The sequence below is a fragment of the Scyliorhinus torazame genome, chromosome 2 (genome assembly GCF_047496885.1).
Source record: "Scyliorhinus torazame isolate Kashiwa2021f chromosome 2, sScyTor2.1, whole genome shotgun sequence".
Taxonomy (NCBI): Eukaryota; Metazoa; Chordata; class Chondrichthyes; order Carcharhiniformes; family Scyliorhinidae; genus Scyliorhinus; species Scyliorhinus torazame.
The window spans coordinates 401,430,806-401,450,861 of record NC_092708.1 but is presented as its reverse complement, the minus strand read 5'-3'; the positions used below and the strand labels follow the sequence as shown (position 1 = coordinate 401,450,861).

General features: G+C 49.1%; 1 protein-coding gene across 4 annotated transcripts in view; it reads right to left on the bottom strand.

Moving 5' to 3' along the window:
• The window catches only part of pomt2 (protein-O-mannosyltransferase 2), a 196,266-nt gene that overhangs the window by 59,832 nt on the left and 116,378 nt on the right, over positions 1-20,056 (bottom strand). For all 4 annotated transcript variants that reach the window (XM_072494489.1, XM_072494497.1, XM_072494499.1 and 1 more), the window contains 5 exons: positions 19,392-19,452; positions 19,220-19,298; positions 13,524-13,675; positions 12,814-12,905; positions 3,084-3,160 (listed from right to left, as the gene is read on the bottom strand). In XM_072494489.1, the coding sequence (XP_072350590.1) occupies positions 3,084-3,160; positions 12,814-12,905; positions 13,524-13,675; positions 19,220-19,298; positions 19,392-19,452 (461 nt within the window). The remainder of the gene's footprint in view (positions 1-3,083; positions 3,161-12,813; positions 12,906-13,523; positions 13,676-19,219; positions 19,299-19,391; positions 19,453-20,056) is intronic.

The window sequence follows — 20,056 nt, the reverse complement described above, 5'->3', positions numbered from 1 at the left end:
CCTTCTAGCCCTCCTGACTCCTTGCTTAAGTTCCTTCCTACTTTCCTTATATTCCACGCAGGCTTCGTCTGTTCCCAGCCTTTTAGCCCTGACAAATGCCTCCTTTTTCATTTTGACGAGGCCTACAATATCACTCGTCATCCAAGGTTCCCGAAAATTGCCGTATTTATCTTTCTTCCTCACAGGAACATGCCGGTCCTGTATTCCTTTCAACTGACACTTGAAAGCCTCCCACATGTCAGATGTTGATTTGCCCTCAAACTTCCGCCCCCAATCTATGTTCTTCAGTTCCCGCCTAATATTGTTACAATTAGCCTTCCCCCAATTTAGCACTCGGACCACTCTTATCCTTGTCCACCAGTACTTTAAAACTTACTGAATTGTGGTCACTGTTACCGAAATGCTCCCCTACTGAAACATCTACCACCTGGCCGGGCTCATTCCCCAATACCAGGTCCAGTACCGCCCCTTCCCTAGTTGGACTGTCTACATATTGTTTTAAGAAGCCCTCCTGGATGCTCCTTACAAACTCCGCCCCGTCTAAGCCCCTGGCACTAAGTGAGTCCCAGTCAATATTGGGGAAGTTGAAGTCTCCCATCACCACAACCCTGTTGTTTTTACTCTTTTCCAAAATCTGTCTACCTATCTGCTCCTCTATCTCCCGCTGGCTGTTGGGAGGCCTGTAGTATACCCCCAACATTGTGACTTCCTGATCTGTACCCATATAGCCTCACTGCCCTCTGAGGTGTCCTCTCGCAGTACAGCTGTGATATTCTCCCGAACAAGTAGCGCAACTCCGCCTCCCCTTTTACATCCCCCTCTATCCCGCCTGAAACATCTAAATCCTGGAACGTTTAGCTGCCAATCCTGCCCTTCCCTCAACCAGGTCTCTGTAATGGCAACAACATCATAGTTCCAAGTACTAATCCAAGCTCTAAGTTCATCTGCCTTACCCGTAATGTTCCTTGCATTAAAACATATGCACTTCAGGCCACCAGACCCGCTGTGTTCAGTAACTTCTCCCTGTCTGCTCTGCCTCAGAGCCACACTGTCCCTATTCCCTAGTTCTCCCTCAATGCTCTCACCTTCTGACCTATTGCTCCCGTGCCCAACCCCCTGCCATACTAGTTTAAACCCTATAAGGTGCCGCACAGAAGGTTAATTCACAAGGTGAGGTCACATGGGATTCGGGGTAATTTATTATCTTGAATAGAAGACTGGCTGACGGACAGGAGACAGAGAGTCGGGATAAATGGGTCTTTTTCTGGATGGTAAGATGTAACTAGTGAGGGGGCCACAGGGTTCGGTCCTTGGGCCTCAGCTGTTTACAATCTATATTAACGACTTGGATACAGGGATAGAAGGTTCCAATGCTACATTTGCAGATGACACAAAAATAGGAGGGACAGTAAGTTGCAATGGGGAAATAAGAATCTTACCAATGGATATAGATAGGTTAGCAGAGTGGGCCAAAATGTGGCAGATGGAGTTTAACCTGGGTAAGTGTGAGGTCATACATTTTGGTCAAAAAACAGAAAGGCAACTTATTATCTAAATGGGGAGAGACTTCGGGGAGCTCCGGTGCAGAGGGATCTGGGTGTCCGCGTGCATGAGTCACAGAAAACGAGCATGCAGGTACAGCAGATTATAGTGAATGGAACGTTGGCATTTATAGCTAAAGGAATTGAGTATAAAGGTAAGGAAGTGTTGTTGCAACTATACAAGGCATTGGTAAGACCGCACCTGGAGTACTGTGCACAGTTTCAGTCTCCTTATTAGAGGAAAGATGTAGTGAAATTGGAGGCAGTTCAGAGGAGGTTCACTAGATTGATTCCAGAGATGAGGGGTTTGTCGTATGAAGAGATATTGAACAGTTTAGGCCGATACTCTCTAGAGTTTAGAAGAATGAGGGGAGAGCAAATCGAGGTATACAAGATGCTAAAAGGTCTGGATAAAGTAGACGTGGAGCAGATGCTTCCTCGTGTGGGACATTCTAGAACCAGAGATCATACTCTCAGGATAAGAGGTAGCAAATTTAAAACCGATTTGAGGAAAAACTACTTCTCCCAAAGGGTTGTGAATCTGGGGAATTCGCTACGCCAGAGTGCGGTGGATGCTGGGGCAGTGAGTAAATTTAAGGCGAGTTAGACAGATTTTTTTAGTCTTTAGAACGTTTTAGTCTTTTACACAAGGAAGCATATACTTGGTATATGGGGTAGAGGAAGTGCAATAAAGGTTTCTGGAGTTGTGGGATTGTCTACAAGGAGAGATGGAGGCTGGACTTGAATTTTGTAGAGTTTCTCACTAAAGAATACAACATGTTTGTTTACAGGGTTCAAAGGGTGTTTTCCCTGGTCTGGAACCAGGCGACACATTCACAGACTAAGAGCTCGACCATTTAGGTATGAAATGATTGAAATTTCTTCACTCAGAGGTTAGTGAATCTCTAGAATTCTCTATCCAGAGGGCCGTGGAGGCTCAGTCATTGAACATGTTCAAGACAGAGATTAGTACATTTCTAAATATTAAGGAAATGAACGGATATGGGGACAGCATAGGAAAATGGCACTGAAGTAGAGTATCAGCTATGGTCTAATTGAACAGCAGAGCAGGCTCAAGGGGCCAAATGATCTCCCTCCTGCTCCTATGTTCATTAGTATATCATTATACTTTTCACTTCAGCATTACTTATATTCTTCATCCTTATAAACCTGTGTACATTTCATATTGCTTTTCCTTCTCAATTTCCAGTCATAAAAATTACTTTGGTAAATTGGTAATAAATTCATATTCTGCTATTTAGTGATCTATACTCCGTATAGTTTGTGGGACTTAAAATCCCAAATTTGATTATTGTTTGCGATGCTTCTGATAAAGGCACTGAGGGAAGCTTGAACTCTCCGGCACGCAATACTTTCAAATCGTGGGTGAAACCAAATATACAGGAGAGGGTACAATGCCAGTGGGTGTGCAAAAAAATAGGTCAAGAAATACCACAAATAAAGGGAGATTATTTGACCCTCTAGATCTGTGTGGGGCCGAGAACAATTAGATATGAATAGTATGTGGAGAAGAATACAGACCCGGATCATAACGACATGTGACTCGAACAGGATCTCCGGGAATGAGGGTTTCAAGACTTCCAGGCTGATATTCTGCACTGCAATGAGAAAAGACTCATTACAATCTGCTCCAATACCTGCAATCACCAAATCTAATGAGTAAACATCTAATGACGCTTCCCGGGATATTGGTAAAAAGATTAGCAAACCAAGAGTTCTTGGGAAAGCGATTGAATCTTAGCGAAAAATAAGTTTGTCAATTATTTTAAATAGATAGAAAGAGGACGAGGAACAAATGGGTTTTGGAGCAAACTTTGAATAGTAGGAGTTAGACAGATCTCAGCATCAGGACAGAAGGGGTGCATGAATAAGAAGACAATGTTTCAGGTCACATGATGAGAGGCAGACAGTCAGGAAGAAGATGAGAGGTCAATCAGGACCAGGACACAGAGCTGTGCAAAGACCAGAATATGGAATGATTCAAAACGCAGAGTCATCGAGCAGAGATTTATGCCAATCAATTCATCTGGCAAAGGGCTAGCACAGGCACCAACTGATCTAAATTTGGAAAAGTTTCCCACTTAAAGTTTTTATCTAATTCCCCTTTAAAAGTTACTCTTAAACGGAAGCACGGTAGCACAGTGGTCAGCACAGTGGCTTCACAGTTCCAGGGTCCCAGGTTCGATTCCGGCTCGGGTCACTGTCTGTGCGGAGTCTGCACGTTCTCCCCGTGTCTGCGTGGGTTTCCTCTGGATGCTCCGGTTTCCTCCCACAGGGTTAGGTGGATTGGCCATGTTAAATTGTCTTCAGGTCAGGTGGGGTTACTGGGTTACGGGGATGGGGAGGTGGTGTGGGCTTGGGGAGGGTGCGCTTTCCAAGGGCCGGTGCAGACTCTGTGGGCCGAATGGGGGGTTCGTGGGGGCGTGTGTGTGTGTGTGCGCGCGTGCGAGGGGGGCACATGTGAATGCGGTATGTGTGCGGCGTGCGTGTGTATGTGTGGTGGGGGGGTGGGGGCACAGCGTGCATGTGTGCATCTGTGTTGTGTGGTCGGTGTGCGTGCATGTGCATGCACTTGTATGGTGGGGGTGCGATGTGTATTTGTGGTGGGAGTGCGGCGTGCATGGGATAGGGACATGTGTGTGGGATAGGGACATGTGTGTGGGATAGGGACATGTGTGTGGGATAGGGACCTGTGTGTGGGGTGGGGACACATGCACAGTGACGTGTGCGTGTGGTAGAGACGTAAGCTAATTTCTTGTGTGTGTGTATGTTAAAGATATTTTAATACTGTGTTAGTAATAAGTTTGTTTTAATATACCATATTCCTTCTTTGCGTGGAGTGAAGTATCCATTCCGAGATTCCCACCTGCCTCAAGAAGACCACCAGCATGCCGGTGCCAAAGAAGAACCAGGCAACGTTCTTCAACAACTACCGACCAGTGGCCTTGACATCAATCATTATTAAGTGCTTCAAGAGGTTAGTCATGAGACACATCAAGTCCAGACTCCCAAAATGCTTTGATCCACTGCAATTTGCAAACCAACACAACCAGTCCATAACAGACGCCATCTCCCTGGCCCTACACTCATCCCCAGAGCATCTCGACCACAAGGACCCATTACGTCAGACTTAATCGATTACAACTCCGTCTTCAACACAATAATCGCAGCCAAGCACATATCTAAACTCCAAAACCTAAGACTTGGCTTCTCTTTCTGCAACTGGATCCTCGATTTCCTGACCCATAGACCACAATCAGTAAAGATAAACAACAACACCTCCTCCACGATAGTCCTCAATACCGGGGCCCCGCAAGGCTGCGTACTTAGCCCTCTACTATACTCCCGATACACACACACACACAACTGTGTGGCAAAATTCGGCTGCAACACCATCTACAGGTTTACTGATGACACGACCGTCGTGGGTCAGATATCAAACCTCGATGAGTCAGAGTACAGGAGGGAGATAGAGAACCTAGTGGAGTGGTGTAACGACAACAATCTCTCCCTCAATGGCAGCAAAACTAAAGAGCTGGTCATTAACTTCAGGAGGCGAAGTATCATAGAACATAGAACAGTACAGCACAGAACAGGCCCTTCGGCCCTGGATGTTGTGCCGAGCATTGTCCAAAACCAAGATCAAGCTATCCCACTCCCTGTCATTCTGGTGTGCTCCATGTGCCTGTCCAATAACCACGTGAAAGTTCCTAAAGTGTCCGGCTCCACTATCACAGCAGGCAGTCCATTCCACACCCTAACCACTCTCTGAGTAAAGAACCTACCTCGGACATCCCTCTCATATCTCCCACCCTGAATCTTATAGTTATGCCCCCTTGTAACAGCTACATCCACCCAAGGAAATAGTCTCTCAACATCCACTCTATCTATCCCCCTCATTATCTTATAAACCTCTATTAAGTCGCCTCTCAACCTCCTCCGCTCCAAAGAGAAAAGCCCTAGCTCCCTCAACCTTTCCCCATAAGACCTATCCTGCAAACCAAGCAGCATCCTGGTAAATCTCCTTTGCACCCTTTCCAATGCTTCCACAACCTTCTTATAATGAGGTGACCAGAACTGCACACAATACTCCAAATGTGGTCTCACCAGGGTCATAGAACATAGAACAATACAGCGCAGTACAGGTCCTTCGGCCCACGATGTTGCACCAAAACAAAAGCCATCTAACCTATACTATGCCATTATCATCCATATGTTTATCCAATAAACTTTTAAATGCCCTCAATGTTGGCGAGTTCACTACTGTGGCAGGTAGGGCATTCCACGGCCTCACTACTCTTTGCGTAAAGAACCTACCTCTGACCTCTGTCCTATATCTATTACCCCTCAGTTTAAAGTTATGTCCCCTCGTGCCAGCCATATCCATCCGCGGGAGAAGGCTCTCACTGTCCACCCTATCCAACCCCCTGATCATTTTGTATGCCTCTATTAAGTCTCCTCTTAACCTTCTTCTCTCCAACGAAAACAACCTCAAGTCCATCAGCCTTTCCTCATAAGATTTTCCCTCCATACCAGGCAACATCCTGGTAAATCTCCTCTGCACCCGCTCCAAAGCCTCCACGTCCTTCCTATAATGCGGTGACCAGAACTGTACGCAATACTCCAAATGCGGCCGTACCAGAGTTCTGTACAGCTGCAACATGACCTCCCGACTCCGGAACTCAATCCCTCTACTAATAAAGGCCAACACTCCATAGGCCTTCTTCACAACCCTATCAACATGGGTGCCAACTTTCAGGGATCTATGTACATGGACACCTAGATCCCTCTGCTCATCCACACTTTCAAGAACTTTACCATTAGCCAAATATTCCGCATTCCTGTTATTCCTTCCAAAGTGAATCACCTCACACTTCTCGACATTAAACTCCATTTGCCACCTCTCAGCCCAGCTCTGCAGCTTATCTATGTCCCTCTGTAACCTGCTACATCCTTCCACACTATCGACAACACCACCGACTTTAGTATCGTCTGCAAATTTACTCACCCACCCTTCTGCGCCTTCCTCTAGGTCATTGATAAAAATGACAAACAGCAACGGCCCCAGAACAGATCCTTGTGGTACTCCACTTGTGACTGTACTCCATTCTGAACATTTCCCATCAACCACCACCCTCTATCTTCTTTCAGCTAGCCAATTTCTGATCCACATCTCTAAATCACCCTCAATCCCCAGCCTCCGTATTTTTTGCAATAGCCTACCGTGGGGAACCTTATCAAACACTTTGCTGAAATCCATATACACCACATCAACTGCTCTACCCTCGTCTACCTGTTCAGTCACCTTCTCAAAGAACTCAATAAGGTTTGTGAGGCATGACCTACCCTTCACAAAGCCATGCTGACTATCCCTGATCATATTATTCCTATCTAGATGATTATAAATCTTGTCTCTTATAATCCCCTCCAAGACTTTACCCACTACAGACGTGAGGCTCACCGGTCTATAGTTGCCGGGGTTGTCTCTGCTCCCCTTTTTGAACAAAGGGACCACATTTGCTGTCCTCCAGTCCTCTGGCACTATTCCTGTAGCCAATGATGACATAAAAATCAAAGCCAAAGGTCCAGCAATCTCTTCCCTGGCCTCCCAGAGAATCCTAGGATAAATCCCATCAGGTCCCGGGGACTTATCTATTTTCAGCCTGTCCAGAATTGCCAACACCTCTTCCCTACGTACCTCAATGCCATCTATTCTATTAGCCTGGGGCTCAGCATTCTCCTCCACAACATTATCTTTTTCCTGAGTGAATACTGACGAAAAATATTCATTTAGTATCTCGCCTATCTCTTCAGACTCCACACACAATTTCCCATCCCTGTCCTTGACTGGTCCTACTCTTTCCCTAGTCATTCGCTTATTCCTGACATACCTATAGAAAGCTTTTGGGTTTTCCTTGATCCTTCCTGCCAAATACTTCTCATGTCCCCTCCTTGCTCGTCTTAGCTCTCTCTTCAGATCCTTCCTCGCTACCTTGTAACTATCCATCGCCCCAACCGAAACTTCACACTTCATCTTCACATAGGCCTCCTTCTTCCTCTTAACAAGAGATTCCACTTCCTTGGTAAACCACGGTTCCCTCGCTCGACGCCTTCCTCCCTGTCTGACCGGTACATACTTATCAAGAACACGCAGTAGCTGATCCTTGAACAAGCCCCACTTATCCAGTGTGCCCAACACTTGCAGCCTACTTCTCCACCTTATCCCCCCCAAGTCACGTCTAATGGTATCATAATTGCCCTTCCCCCAGCTATAACTCTTGCCCTGCGGTGTATACTTATCCCTTTCCATCATTAACGTAAACGTCACCGAATTGTGGTCACTGTCCCCAAAGTGCTCTCCTACCTCCAAATCCAACACCTGGCCTGGTTCATTACCCAAAACCAAATCCAACGTGGCCTCGCCTCTTGTTGGCCTGTCAACATATTGTTTCAGGAAACCCTCCTGCACACACTGTACAAAAAACGACCCATCTATTGCACTCGAACTATATCTTTTCCAGTCAATATTTGGAAAGTTAAAGTCTCCCATAATAACTACCCTGTTACTTTCGCTCATATCCAGAATCATCTTCGCCATCATTTCCTCTACATCCCTAGAACTATTAGGAGGCCTATAAAAAAACTCCCAACAGGGTGACCTCTCCTTTCCTGTTTCTAACTTCAGCCCATACTACCTCGGAAGAAGAGTCCCCATCTAGCATCCTCTCCGCCACCGTAATACTACTCTTGACTAGCAGCGCCACACCTCCCCCTCTTTTGCCTCCTTCTCTGAGCTTACTAAAACACCTAAACCCCGGAACCTGCAACATCCATTCCTGTCCCTGCTCTATCCATGTCTCCGAAATGGCCACAACATCGAAGTCCCAGGTACCAACCCATGCTGCCAGTTCCCCTACCTTGTTTCGTATACTCCTGGCATTGAAGTAGACACACTTCAAACCACCTACCTGAACACTGGCCCCCTCCTGCGACGTCAAATCTGTGCTCCTGACCTCTATACTCTCACTCTCCCTTACCCTAAAACTACAATCCAGGTTCCCATGCCCCTGCTGCATTAGTTTAAACCCCCCCAAAGAGCACTAACAAATCTCCCCCCCCAGGATATTTGTGCCCCTCAGGTTCAGATGTAGACCATCCTGTCTGTAGAGGTCCCACCTTCCCCAGAAGAGCCCCAGTTATCCAGAAATCTGAATCCCTCCCGCCTGGACCATCCCTGTAGCCACGTGTTTAAATGCTCTCTCTCCCTATTCCTCATCTCACTATCACGTGGCACGGGCAACAACCCAGAGATAACAACTCTGTTTGTTCTAGTTCTGAGCTTCCATCCTAGCTCCCTGAAAGCCTGCCTGACATCCTTGTCCCCTTTCCTACCTATGTCGTTAGTGCCAATGTGGACCACGACTTGGGGCTGCTCCCCCTCCCCCCTAAGGACCCGGAAAACACGATCCGAGACATCACGTACCCTTGCACCTGGGAGGCAACATACCAAACGTGAGTCTCTCACGCTCCCACAAAATCTCCTATTTGTGCCCCTGACTATAGAGTCCCCAATTACTAATGCTCTGCTCCTCTCCCCCCTTCCCTTCTGAGCAACAGGGACAGACTCCGTGCCAGAGGCCCGTACCCCATGGCTTACCCCTGGTAAGTCCCCCCCCCACAAGTATCCAAAGCGGTATACTTGTTTCTCAGGGGAACGACCACAGGGGATCCCTGCACTGACTGCTTTTTCCCAGTCCCTCTTACAGTTACCCACCTATCTCCAATCTTTGGTGTAACTAATTCCCTGAAGCTGCTATCTATGACCCCTTCTGCCTCCCGAATGATCCGAAGTTCTTCCAACTCCAGCTCCAGTTCCCTAACTCGGTCTTGGAGGAGCTGGAGATGGCAGCACTTCCTGCAGGTAAAATCAGCAGGGACACTAACTGCATCCCTCACCTCAAACATCCTGCAGGAGGAACATTGCACTCCCTTCCCTGCCATTCCTCTAACTTTCTACCAAGATCTGGCTAACAACTAAATTAAATTTTTTATAAAAAATAATAATAATATAATAAAATATGGTACTTACCTCAGACCAATGGGTTTTATTATTAGGTTAGAGGAGGAGGACGGGTGGGAGACACTACACGTGTAGTGTCTCCGGTTTCCTCTCCACCAGAATTTATTGGTGAGGGTCTTCCCAGACGTCCGCGGGTCGACTTCCTGTTCCCGCCTAAAACACTAATTAAAAAAAAAAAAATTCTCAGCTCCTGCTGAAATTGACTAACCAGCCAGCTCCACTCCCACCGAAATCGAATGGCCTGCCCCTGCAAAGACAAGTGCTTTTAAAGGACAGACTTACCTCCCAGCAGCCACTTCCGCACTGCTCCCGCTGAAACTGACTCACCAGCTGTTCTCCCGTCGAAATCGACTGGCCTGCCCCTGCAAAGACAAGTACTTTTAAAGGACAGACTTACCTCCCAGCAGCCACTTGCGCACTGCTCCCGCTGAAACTGACTCACCAGCTGTTCTCCCGCCGAAATCGACTGGCCTGCCCCTGCAAAGACAAGTGCTTTTAAAGGACAGACCTACCTCCCAGCAGCCACTTCCGCACTGCTCCCGCTGAAACTGACTCACCAGCTGTTCTCCCGCCGAAATCGACTCAACAAATTTCCCTCCATCCAAGCCCCTAATGCTATGGCTGTCCCAGTCAATGTTGGGAAAGTTAAAGTCCCCTACTGCTACCACCCTATTATTCTTGCAGCTATCTGTAATCTCCTTACATATTTGCTCGTCAATTTCCCGCTGACTATTTGGGGGCCTGTAGTACAGTCCTACCAAGGTGATCTCTCCCTTCTTATTTTTCAGTTCCACCCATATAGACTCAGTGGGCGAACCCTCGGATATATCCCCTCTAAGTACTGCCGTGATGTTCTCCCTAATCAAAAACGCCACTCCCCCTCCTCTCTTACCTCCTGTTCTATCCTTTCTATAGCATCTGTACCCCGGAACATTGAGCTGCCAGTCCTGCCCCTCCCTTAGCCATGTTTCAGTCATAACTATAATATCCCAGTCCCAAGTGCCCATCCATGCCCTGAGTTCATCCGCTTTGCCCGTCAGGCACCTTGCATTGAAATAAATGCAGTTTAATGTAGACTTGCCTTGCTCTCTGTCCTGCTTTCTCTGGTCATGCTTTACACACTCTCCCTTCCTGCCTTTTGTTTCTGTCCCCACTGACTTCCCACATCCGTTCCAATCCCCCTGGCACATTAGTTTAAACCCTCCCAAACTGCTCTAGCAAACACACCCCTGAGAACATTGGTTCCGGTCCCACCCAGATGCAGACCGTCCGATTTGTACAGGTCCCACCTCCCCCAGAACCGGTCCCAATGTCCCAGGAATTTGAAACCCTCCCTCTTACACCATCTCTCAAGCCACGTATTCATCCTAGCTATCCTGTCATTCCTACTCTGACTATCATGTGGCACTGGTAGCAATCCTGAGATTACTACCTTTGAGGTCCTACTTTATAGTTTAACTCCTAACTCCCTACGTTCGGCAGCTCCCGCTAAAAACAGACTTTTGGGCTCTTTTTAGGGGCCGTAACGGCGCTTGTTCGACGTTTCCCGGTGTGGGAAGGGGACAGCAACATTCCTCCGATAGTGTATGGATTGGACCAGGAGTGGGGCGATTAAAAACATGGCATTGAAGCAAAGAAAGGTGCGAGGGAGGAGGACCAAGATGGCAGCGGGCGGAGACCAGGCAGCGTGGAGGCAGTGGGCGCAAGAGCAGCAGGAGCTTCGGGCAGCACGGCAGCACAGTGGTTTGCACAATTGCTTCACAGCTCCAGGGTCCCAGGTTCGAGTCCGGCTTGGGTCACTGTCTGTGCGGAGTCTGCACATCCTCCCCGTGTGTGCGTGGGCTTCCTCCGGGTGCTCCGGTTTCCTCCCACAGTCCAAAGATGTGCAGGTTAGGTGGATTGGCTGTGATAAATTGCCCTTAATGTCCAAAATTGCCCTTAGTGTACGGTGGGGTTACTGGGTTATGGGGATAGGGTGGAGGTGTTGACCTTGGGTGGGGTGCTCTTTCCAAGAGCCGGTGCAGACTCGATGGGCCGAATGGCCTCCTTCTGCAATGTAAATTCTATGATTCTATGCTTCTCCAGCGCTGTTTTAAGGAACTGAAAGCAGAGCTGCTGGAGCCAATGAAGGCTTCAATTGATAAGCTGCTGGAGACCCAGGCAGTCCAAGGGGCGGCGATCCGGGAGATCCGGCAGAAGGTCTCGGAGAACGAGGACGAGATCCTGGGCCTGGCGGTGAAGGTGGAGGCGCACGAGGCGCTCCACAAGAAATGTCAGCCGAGGTGCAAGGAGATGGAGAACCGGTCGAGGCGGAAAAACCTGCGGATCCTGGGTCTCCCGGGGGGGGTGGAGGGATCGGACGTGGGGGCCTACGTGGGGGTCACCATGCTGAATTTGCTGATGGGAGCGGGGGCCTTTCAGGGGCCCTTGGAGCTGGAGGGGGCCCACCGAGTGCTGGCGAGGAGGCCCAAGCCCAGCGAGCCGCCGCGGGCGGTGCTGATGCGGTTCCACCGGTTTGCTGATCGAGAGTGTGTGTTAAGGTGGGCCAAGAAGGAGCGGAGCAGCAGGTGGGAGAACGCGGAGGTCCGGATCTACCAGGATTGGAGCGCGGAGGTGGCGAAGAAGAGGGCCGGTAACAAACGGACGAAGGCAGTGCTGCACAGGAAGGGGGTGAAGTTCGGGATGCTGCAGCCGGCGCGTCTGTGGGTCACCTGTAAGGATCAACACCATTATTGCGAGTCCCCGGAGGAGGCGTGGGCCTTTGTTCAGGCCGAAAAACTGGACTAGAAGGACAAGAGCAGCAGATACCTGGGAATCCCACCACCTGGAGGTTCCCCTCCAAGTCACTCACCACCCTGACTGGGAAATATATCATCGTTCCTTCACTTGTCGCTGGGACAATATCATGGAAATCTCTCCCTAACAGCACAGTGGATGTACCTGCACCTTAAGGACTGCAGTCGTTCAAGAGGCAACTCACCACCACCTTCTGAAGGGCAACTCGGGATGGGCAATAAATGCTGGTCTGACCAGCGACGCCCACATCCCGTAAATGATTTTTTAAAAACTCTCATTGATGGGCTTCCTATGTACTGAGTGATTAAAACAATAAAGGTCAGAAAATATAGACCCAAAAGATTCATTTTTACGATCACAGCAGCAGCCACTTACATTTGGCATTAACATGGTCTTCAATGTTCCACAATGAGTTAGGAGTCTCTTTAAGATAGGGACTGCAGCTGACTTCAACCTGTTCCCAGCCCCTAGAAACAGCAAAGACAACCAGAGAGGCACAGTACAAGTTAAATTTTCAAATGCTGAATCAGCAAAGCACCTCTCATGAAATTGAGTGGGTTTCAGAGACAATACGACAAAGATGCATTACGTAAATTCAGACTCCCAATCATAGATGTGCAGCAAAAAGCATACAAATAGTGTCCACTATGGCTATAATGTACACTTTCAAAGTTCTGTGCTAAGTTAGGAGTAACAGGAGGATAAAGTCACAAGTGGGACATGGACAGATAAAGTGAGTGGGCAAAGTTAATGCAGTAATTCAACGGGGTAAATAAAGTACCAGCGCATCCACTTGGTACTTGAGAAAGACAAATCTAAATATTTTCTTAAGAGTGAAAGACTAAACTGCCAGAGGTTTATAATAGAATCCACATTTTTAAAAGGAATGGCAATGCAGGAATTCATATGATTGCATTGGTCAACCCAGCCCTCTGTAAATCAGAAACAGTGCAAGACGTGATAAATTAGAAAATGATCAAACAAATCAAGCAGACAACAAATATTTCCACAAAACATTGGACGTAACATTCTTGATCAAAAGCTAATAGCTCACAGAACAAGTACTTGAATCAGCCAATACTCACCACTTGGGCAGAGTTTTACCAGAAGAACACAAGACACACCCAGTTGCCGCGTGGATTAATCGAACTTTACTTCTTAGAACTTTAATCAGATCCCCATTTTGTCCCCCAACCACCTCAATTCTCCAGAAATCATTTGAATCACCAGTCCCATTCTGTAAATAAACAGAAGCAAACTTCAATAATCAGAAGCAGAACCTATTTCCACCAGAGCAATTCCTGGCCCTGTACACAACTGAGTTATATCGGACCCAAGGTCCAGCTAGTTTGCTTTTTACAATCCGGTAGTAACGATACAATGATGAAATGAAAAATGAAAATCGCTTATTGTCACAAGTAGGCTTCAAATGAAGTTACTGTGACAAGCCCCTAGTCGCCACAGTCCGGCGCCTGTTCGGGGAGGCTGGTACGGGATGATGAAGTTATTGTCAAATCACAGCAATCAATCTCTATCAATGCGTCAACTGACCCAAACATAAGGTGAGGAAACCTCCAGTGGTGGAGAGTTTTAGGAACTATGGATGTGAAATAATTTACTCTTCCTAGGCACACTTTGCTCACCACACACTGTGTCTCTAATTACTCAATTTCTATCTCAAAATGTTATTTTTTTGAAAGAAATCTAATTTGCATTTAAATCAATCAATCAATGTTAATTGCTGCCACTGTCTTCTTCGATTGGCAAATTCCTCATGAAAACATTACTTTCCCAGATTAGTTTTGATTTTTTCCCCCTTCTGGTTCCACTGTTGTGAACAAGACAAGACAGCGTGATATGCCGAGATTATCCAGTTCTCTTTTGAATCCTAAAAGCAGCTCTCAATACTATTTTCATGAGAACATGACACAAATTCATTGTGTATCAATTATATTTGGCAAGATAATCATGCCTCCTCTTGAAAATTCTTCAATCAGTAAAACCACAAATGATCTCTGCACAATATACTTCTATCTCTTAGTCTTGTGGTATTATAGGTATTACGGTACCTGAGAGGCGAAAGCACCATTGGTAGAACCTGCATGCTTGCTATTGGCTAGAGTGTATAATAGCTCCACCCTAATAGGCGGGGTATAAGAACCCGTGCCGTCCCAGCAGCCCTCATTCTGTACCTGAGCTGCTAGGGGAAACATCTAGCTTATTAAAGCCTTCAGTTGGACAACAACCTCGTTTTAGTGGTCATTGATCGTGCATCAATTTAATAAGCTAGATTTTTAAGAAGAAAGGATGGAGCTCCGAATCAAGCCGGAGTGTCTGCAACATAGCCCCCACGCGGCGAACTCAGCGGCAATCTTTAAGCACTGGCTGTCGTGTTTTAAAGGGTATCTCGAGACGGCAGAAAACGCACCCACGGGAGAGCAGAAACTGCAAGTCCTGCACTCAAGGGTGAGCCCGGAGATCTACACCCTCATCGAGGAAGCAGAAGACTTCGATGCAGCAATCGAGTTGCTAAAAGGACACTATATTCACCCGGTAAACCAGGTCTACGCCCGGCATCTGTTTGCAACAAGACGGCAAACCCCTGGGGAATCGTTGGAGGAATTCTACCGCGCACACCTGGTGCTGTGCAGAAACTGCGGATGCCCGCAAGTTTTGGCGAGCGAACACACGGAACTCTTAGTCCGGGACGCTTTCGTGGCAGGTATGCTTTCATCACAAATCCGCCAGCGCCTGTTAGAGAAGGACACCCTGAGTCTCAGGGATGCATGGGCCCTTGCAGGCTCCCTGGACGTGGCCTCCAGGAACGCCCGCGCCTACGTACCCGACCGCGCAGCAGCCCCCTGGGCAGTGTGGAACCCCGCAGCGGCCGACGCAGAGACTTCCCCCGTTCCCCCACAGGCCTGCGCTGCAAGGCGGCCTGGCAACCCCGAGGGGCCCCGCTGCTACCTTTGCGGGCAGGCCAAGCAACCCCGCCAGCGCTGCCCGGCCCGCGAATCCACCTGCAGGGGATGCGGCAAAAAGGGCCATTTCGTGGGGGTATGTCAGGCCCGAGCGGTGGCAGCGGTCTCCAGCGGCGAATCTGGACCGCCACCACAAACTTTTCCACGGGAACCGTGTGGCCAGCGGTTGCCACCACCCCCATATCCCAGGGTCACGTGCGGACCGTGGGCGCCGCCATCTTGTTCCACGGACGCCACGCTTGAGGGATGGGCGCCGCCATTTTGTGCACCCCCGGCCATGTGCGACCAATGAGAGACGCCATCTTGGATGAACCCCGAGGACCCCAGCTCGGCCGACCACACACTGCCTGAACAGAACTCCCAACCACTGCGATTGCCCTCGGTGACTCTGGATCAGTCTCGACCTCAAACACTCTCAACCGCTACGACGACCGTTTTCATCAACGGGCATGAGACGTCCTGCTTAATTGACTCCGGGAGCACGGAGAGCTTCATACACCCCGACACGGTAAAGCGCTGTTCCCTCCTCATCCACCCTGTTAATCAAAAAATTTCACTGGCCTCCGGTTCCCTCTCAGTAGAGATAAAGGGGTTTTGTTTAGCAAACCTCACAGTCCAGGGAAGGGAGTTCAAAAATTTCCGTCTCTACATCCTTCCCCACCTCTGCACGGCTACACTCCTGGGTTTAGACTTCCAGTGTAACCTTCAAAGTCTGACCTTCCAATTCGGCAGCCCTATACCCCCCCTCATTATCTGCGGCCTCGCAACCCTTAAGGTCGACCCGCCTTCCCTGTTTGCGAACCTCACCCCGGATTGCAAACCCATCGCCACCAGGAGCAGACGCTACAATGCCCAGGACCGGATCTTTATTAGGTCAGAGGTCCAAAGGCTACTGAGGGAAGGGGTCATTGAAGCCAGTAACAGCCCCTGGAGAGCTCAAGTAGTGGTGGTAAAGACCGGGAGAAGCATAGGATGGTCATCGACTACAGTCAGACCATCAACAGGTTTACGCAGCTGGACGCGTACCCTCTCCCCCGCATATCCGACCTGGTAAACAGGATCGCGCATTACAAGGTCTTCCCCACGGTGGATCTCAAGTCCGCCTACCACCAATCCCCATCCGCACTAGTGACTGCAAATACACTGCCTTCGAGGCAGACGGGCGGCTCTATCACTTCTTAAGGGTTCCCTTTGGTGTCACTAACGTGGTCTCGGTCTTCCAGCGCGAGATGGACCGAATGGTTGACCGGTACGGTTTACGGGCAACATTCCCGTATCTCAATAATGTCACCATCTACGGCCACGACGAGCAGGACCACGACACCAACCTCCGAAAATTTCTCCAGCCTGCTAAAATCCTTAACCTAACATACAATAAGGATAAATGCGTGTTTAGCACCGACTGTCTAGCCATCCTCGGCTACGTAGTGCGAAATGGAGTTATAGGCCCCGACTCTGAACGCATTCACCCCCTTATGGAGTTCCCCCTCCCTCATTGCTCTAAGGCCCTAAAACGCTGCCTAGGGTTTTTAGCTACTACGCCCAGTGGGTCCCCAACTATGCGGACAAGGCCCGTCCCCGATCCAATCCACAGTTTTTCCCCTGTCGATAGAGGCCCGCCAGGCCTTCAGCCGCATCAAAGCAGACATTGCAAAGGCCACGATGCACGCCATTGATGAGTCCCTCCCCTTCCAGGTCAAGAACGATGCGTCCGACGTAGCTCTGGCGGCAACCCTCGACCATGCGGGCAGACCCGTGGCCTTCTTCTCCCGTACCCTCCATGCTTCCGAAATCCGCCACTCCTCAGTCGAAAAGGAAGCCCAAGCCATAGTAGAAGCTGTGCGACATTAGAGGCATTACCTGGCCGGCAGGAGATTCACTCTCCTCACTGACCAACAGTCGGTGGCTTTCATGTTCGACAATGCACGGCGGGGCAAGATAAAAAACGACAAGATCTTGCAGTGGAGGATCGAACTCTCCACCTACAACTACAAGATCTTGTATCGTCCCGGGAAACTAAATGAGCCTCCTGACGCCCTGTCCCGCGGCACAGGTGCCAACGCACATGTGGACCGCCTCCGAGCCCTCCACGAGGACCTCTGCCACCCGGGGGTCACTCACTTTTTCCATTTCGTCAAGACCCACAACCTGCCCTACTCGATCGAGGAGGTCAGGACAGCCACCAGGGACTGCCAAATCTGCGCGGAGTGCAAACCACACTTCTACCGACCACAGAAAGCGCACCTGATAAAGGCTTCCCGTCCCTTTGAACGCCTCAGCATGGACTTCAAAGGCCCCTCCCCCCCACCGACCCCAACACGTACTTCCTGAACGTGATTGACGAGTACTCCCGGTTCCCATTCGCCATCCCCTGCCCCAACGTGACCGCAACCACAGTCATCAAGGCCCTCCATAGCATCTTTGCACTGTTCGGGTTCCCCGCTTACATACACAGTGACAGGGGGTCCTCCTTTATGAGCGACGAATTGCGTCAATTCCTGCTCAGCAAGGGCATCGCCTCGAGCAGGACGACCAGTTACAACCCCCGGGGTAACGGACAGGTAGAGAGGGAGAACGGAACGGTCTGGAAGACCGTACTACTGGCCCTATGGTCCAGGAATCTCCCAGTCTCCCGCTGGCAAGATGTCCTCCCGGATGCCCTCCACTCCATCCGGTACAACCACCAATCAGACACCTCACGAACGTCTCCTTGTCTTCCCTACAAAGTCCTCCTCTGGGACCTCGCTCCCGACCTGGCTGGCAGCACCCGGACCCATCCTGCTCCGAAAACACGTGTGGGCGCACAAGTCGGACCCATTGGTCGAGAGGGTCCATCTGCTCCATGCTAACCCCCAGTACGCCTACGTGGCGTACATCGACGGCCGACAAGATACGGTCTCCCTACGGGACCTGGCGCCCGCCGGAACCCCACGCACATTCCAGCCACCAGTCCCACCCTCCTCTCCACCGCAGCACCTTACAGGAGGATTGGTCCTTCTGCCGCCCCTGCCTAGGCCCCCCCCCACCCACCAACACCCCCCGTAGGCGCTCCCTTCCCAGGTCAGCCGTTTTCCCCACCAGCGCCGTCTAGGGGTGACGAAGCTGCCATGGAGATCGAAGCCACGCTCCCGGAGTCACAGACGCCCGAGCCTCCACCAGAGTCACCACCGAGGCTCCGACGATCACAGAGGACGACCAGGGCCCCCGATCGACTGATTGCTTCATTTTAACTGTAATCTGTAAATATAAAACACCAAATGTACATAGCTACCAGACTTGTAAATAGTTACTAAACACTGTACGGAGGTATTATGGTACCTCCATAACTAATTATACCACGTTGTTATGTTTTGTAGTTGCTGGCCACCACCCCCGCCGGACTTTTTTTTAACAGGGGGTGAATGTGGTATTATAGGTATTACGGTACCTGAAAGGCTAAAGCACCATTGGTAGAACCTGTATGCTTGCTATTGGCTAGAGTGTGTAATAGCTCCGCCCTGATAGGCGGGGTATAAGAACCCGTGCCACCCCAGCAGCCTTCATTCTGTACCTGAGCTGCTGGGGGAAACATCGAGCTTATTAAAGCCTTCAATTGGACTACAACCTCGCTTTAGTGGTCATTGATCGTGCATCAAGTCTTATATCCTTTAGAGCTCCTGTTGTTCAGCCATCACAATATCTTGGCCCCAGGTGGGCACATTGTCTGTGACAGACTCCTGGTGTGTCCGTTTAAAAGCACTGAGATTTGTGCATAAATAACTCTCCCTCAATCCAATCAAAAATCCTTCAGCATTCCTTACTATTCCATATCCTGTGACCTGGAAGTGCTTCTTTGTTAGTGGTGCCTCATGCTGGTGACTGTGTATATTCCGGGACGTTCTAGCAATCAAAAAACAGGAAAGTGAGCCTGCAGAAGGAACTTCATTTTTATTCAACTGAAAAACTGAAGATGAATCCATTTGCAAGACTTACTCTTTGTGCTCAAGTCTGAAGACATCACCATGTCGAATATACTGGGCAGTGTCACTCGTGTCTGTGAAAAGCGTCAAGAGGGGAAAATTAATCAAATGATGTGCTCTCGCTCAAAAGAACCTCCAGTTTTAAATGCTTCTTCCTGTGCTAATGTTTTTTAAAAAATTCTTTGTCAGAGTTACAAAGCGAGAGCTCAGAGTTTGGACAGGGGCAAATCCCCAATCTCGCTCCTTGCCGGCTCCAAAAACCAACCCAAATTAAATCCAATTCATGGTCCCCACAAGAGAGACATACTAGATCCAGGCATCACCTGACCCCACGCTCATCTTTGCCAAAAGATATTCATATGCTAATGTTAATCAACATCTTCAGCTTTCAAACTCATCAACATGGAAACGTTAGTATAGTAGCTAATGTAAAACATTATTTTCTTCTGCCTTGCGCAGTAACTGTTTGTGTCCCTCTTTGGGTCTTTCCGACTCTGAAAATGTGTGTTCACCAACACCAGCTCCCCTTCTTTTGCGTCAAGGTTTGAAACCTTTAATTAATTTCCTCGGTTTCAGCCTGGGTCTCTTCCCCATGACAACCAAATCACATGGGCTTGTCTTCAGACAGAACTTAGAATGATCTCACTATCAGAATGTTCTATTTTAAAATGTCTCACA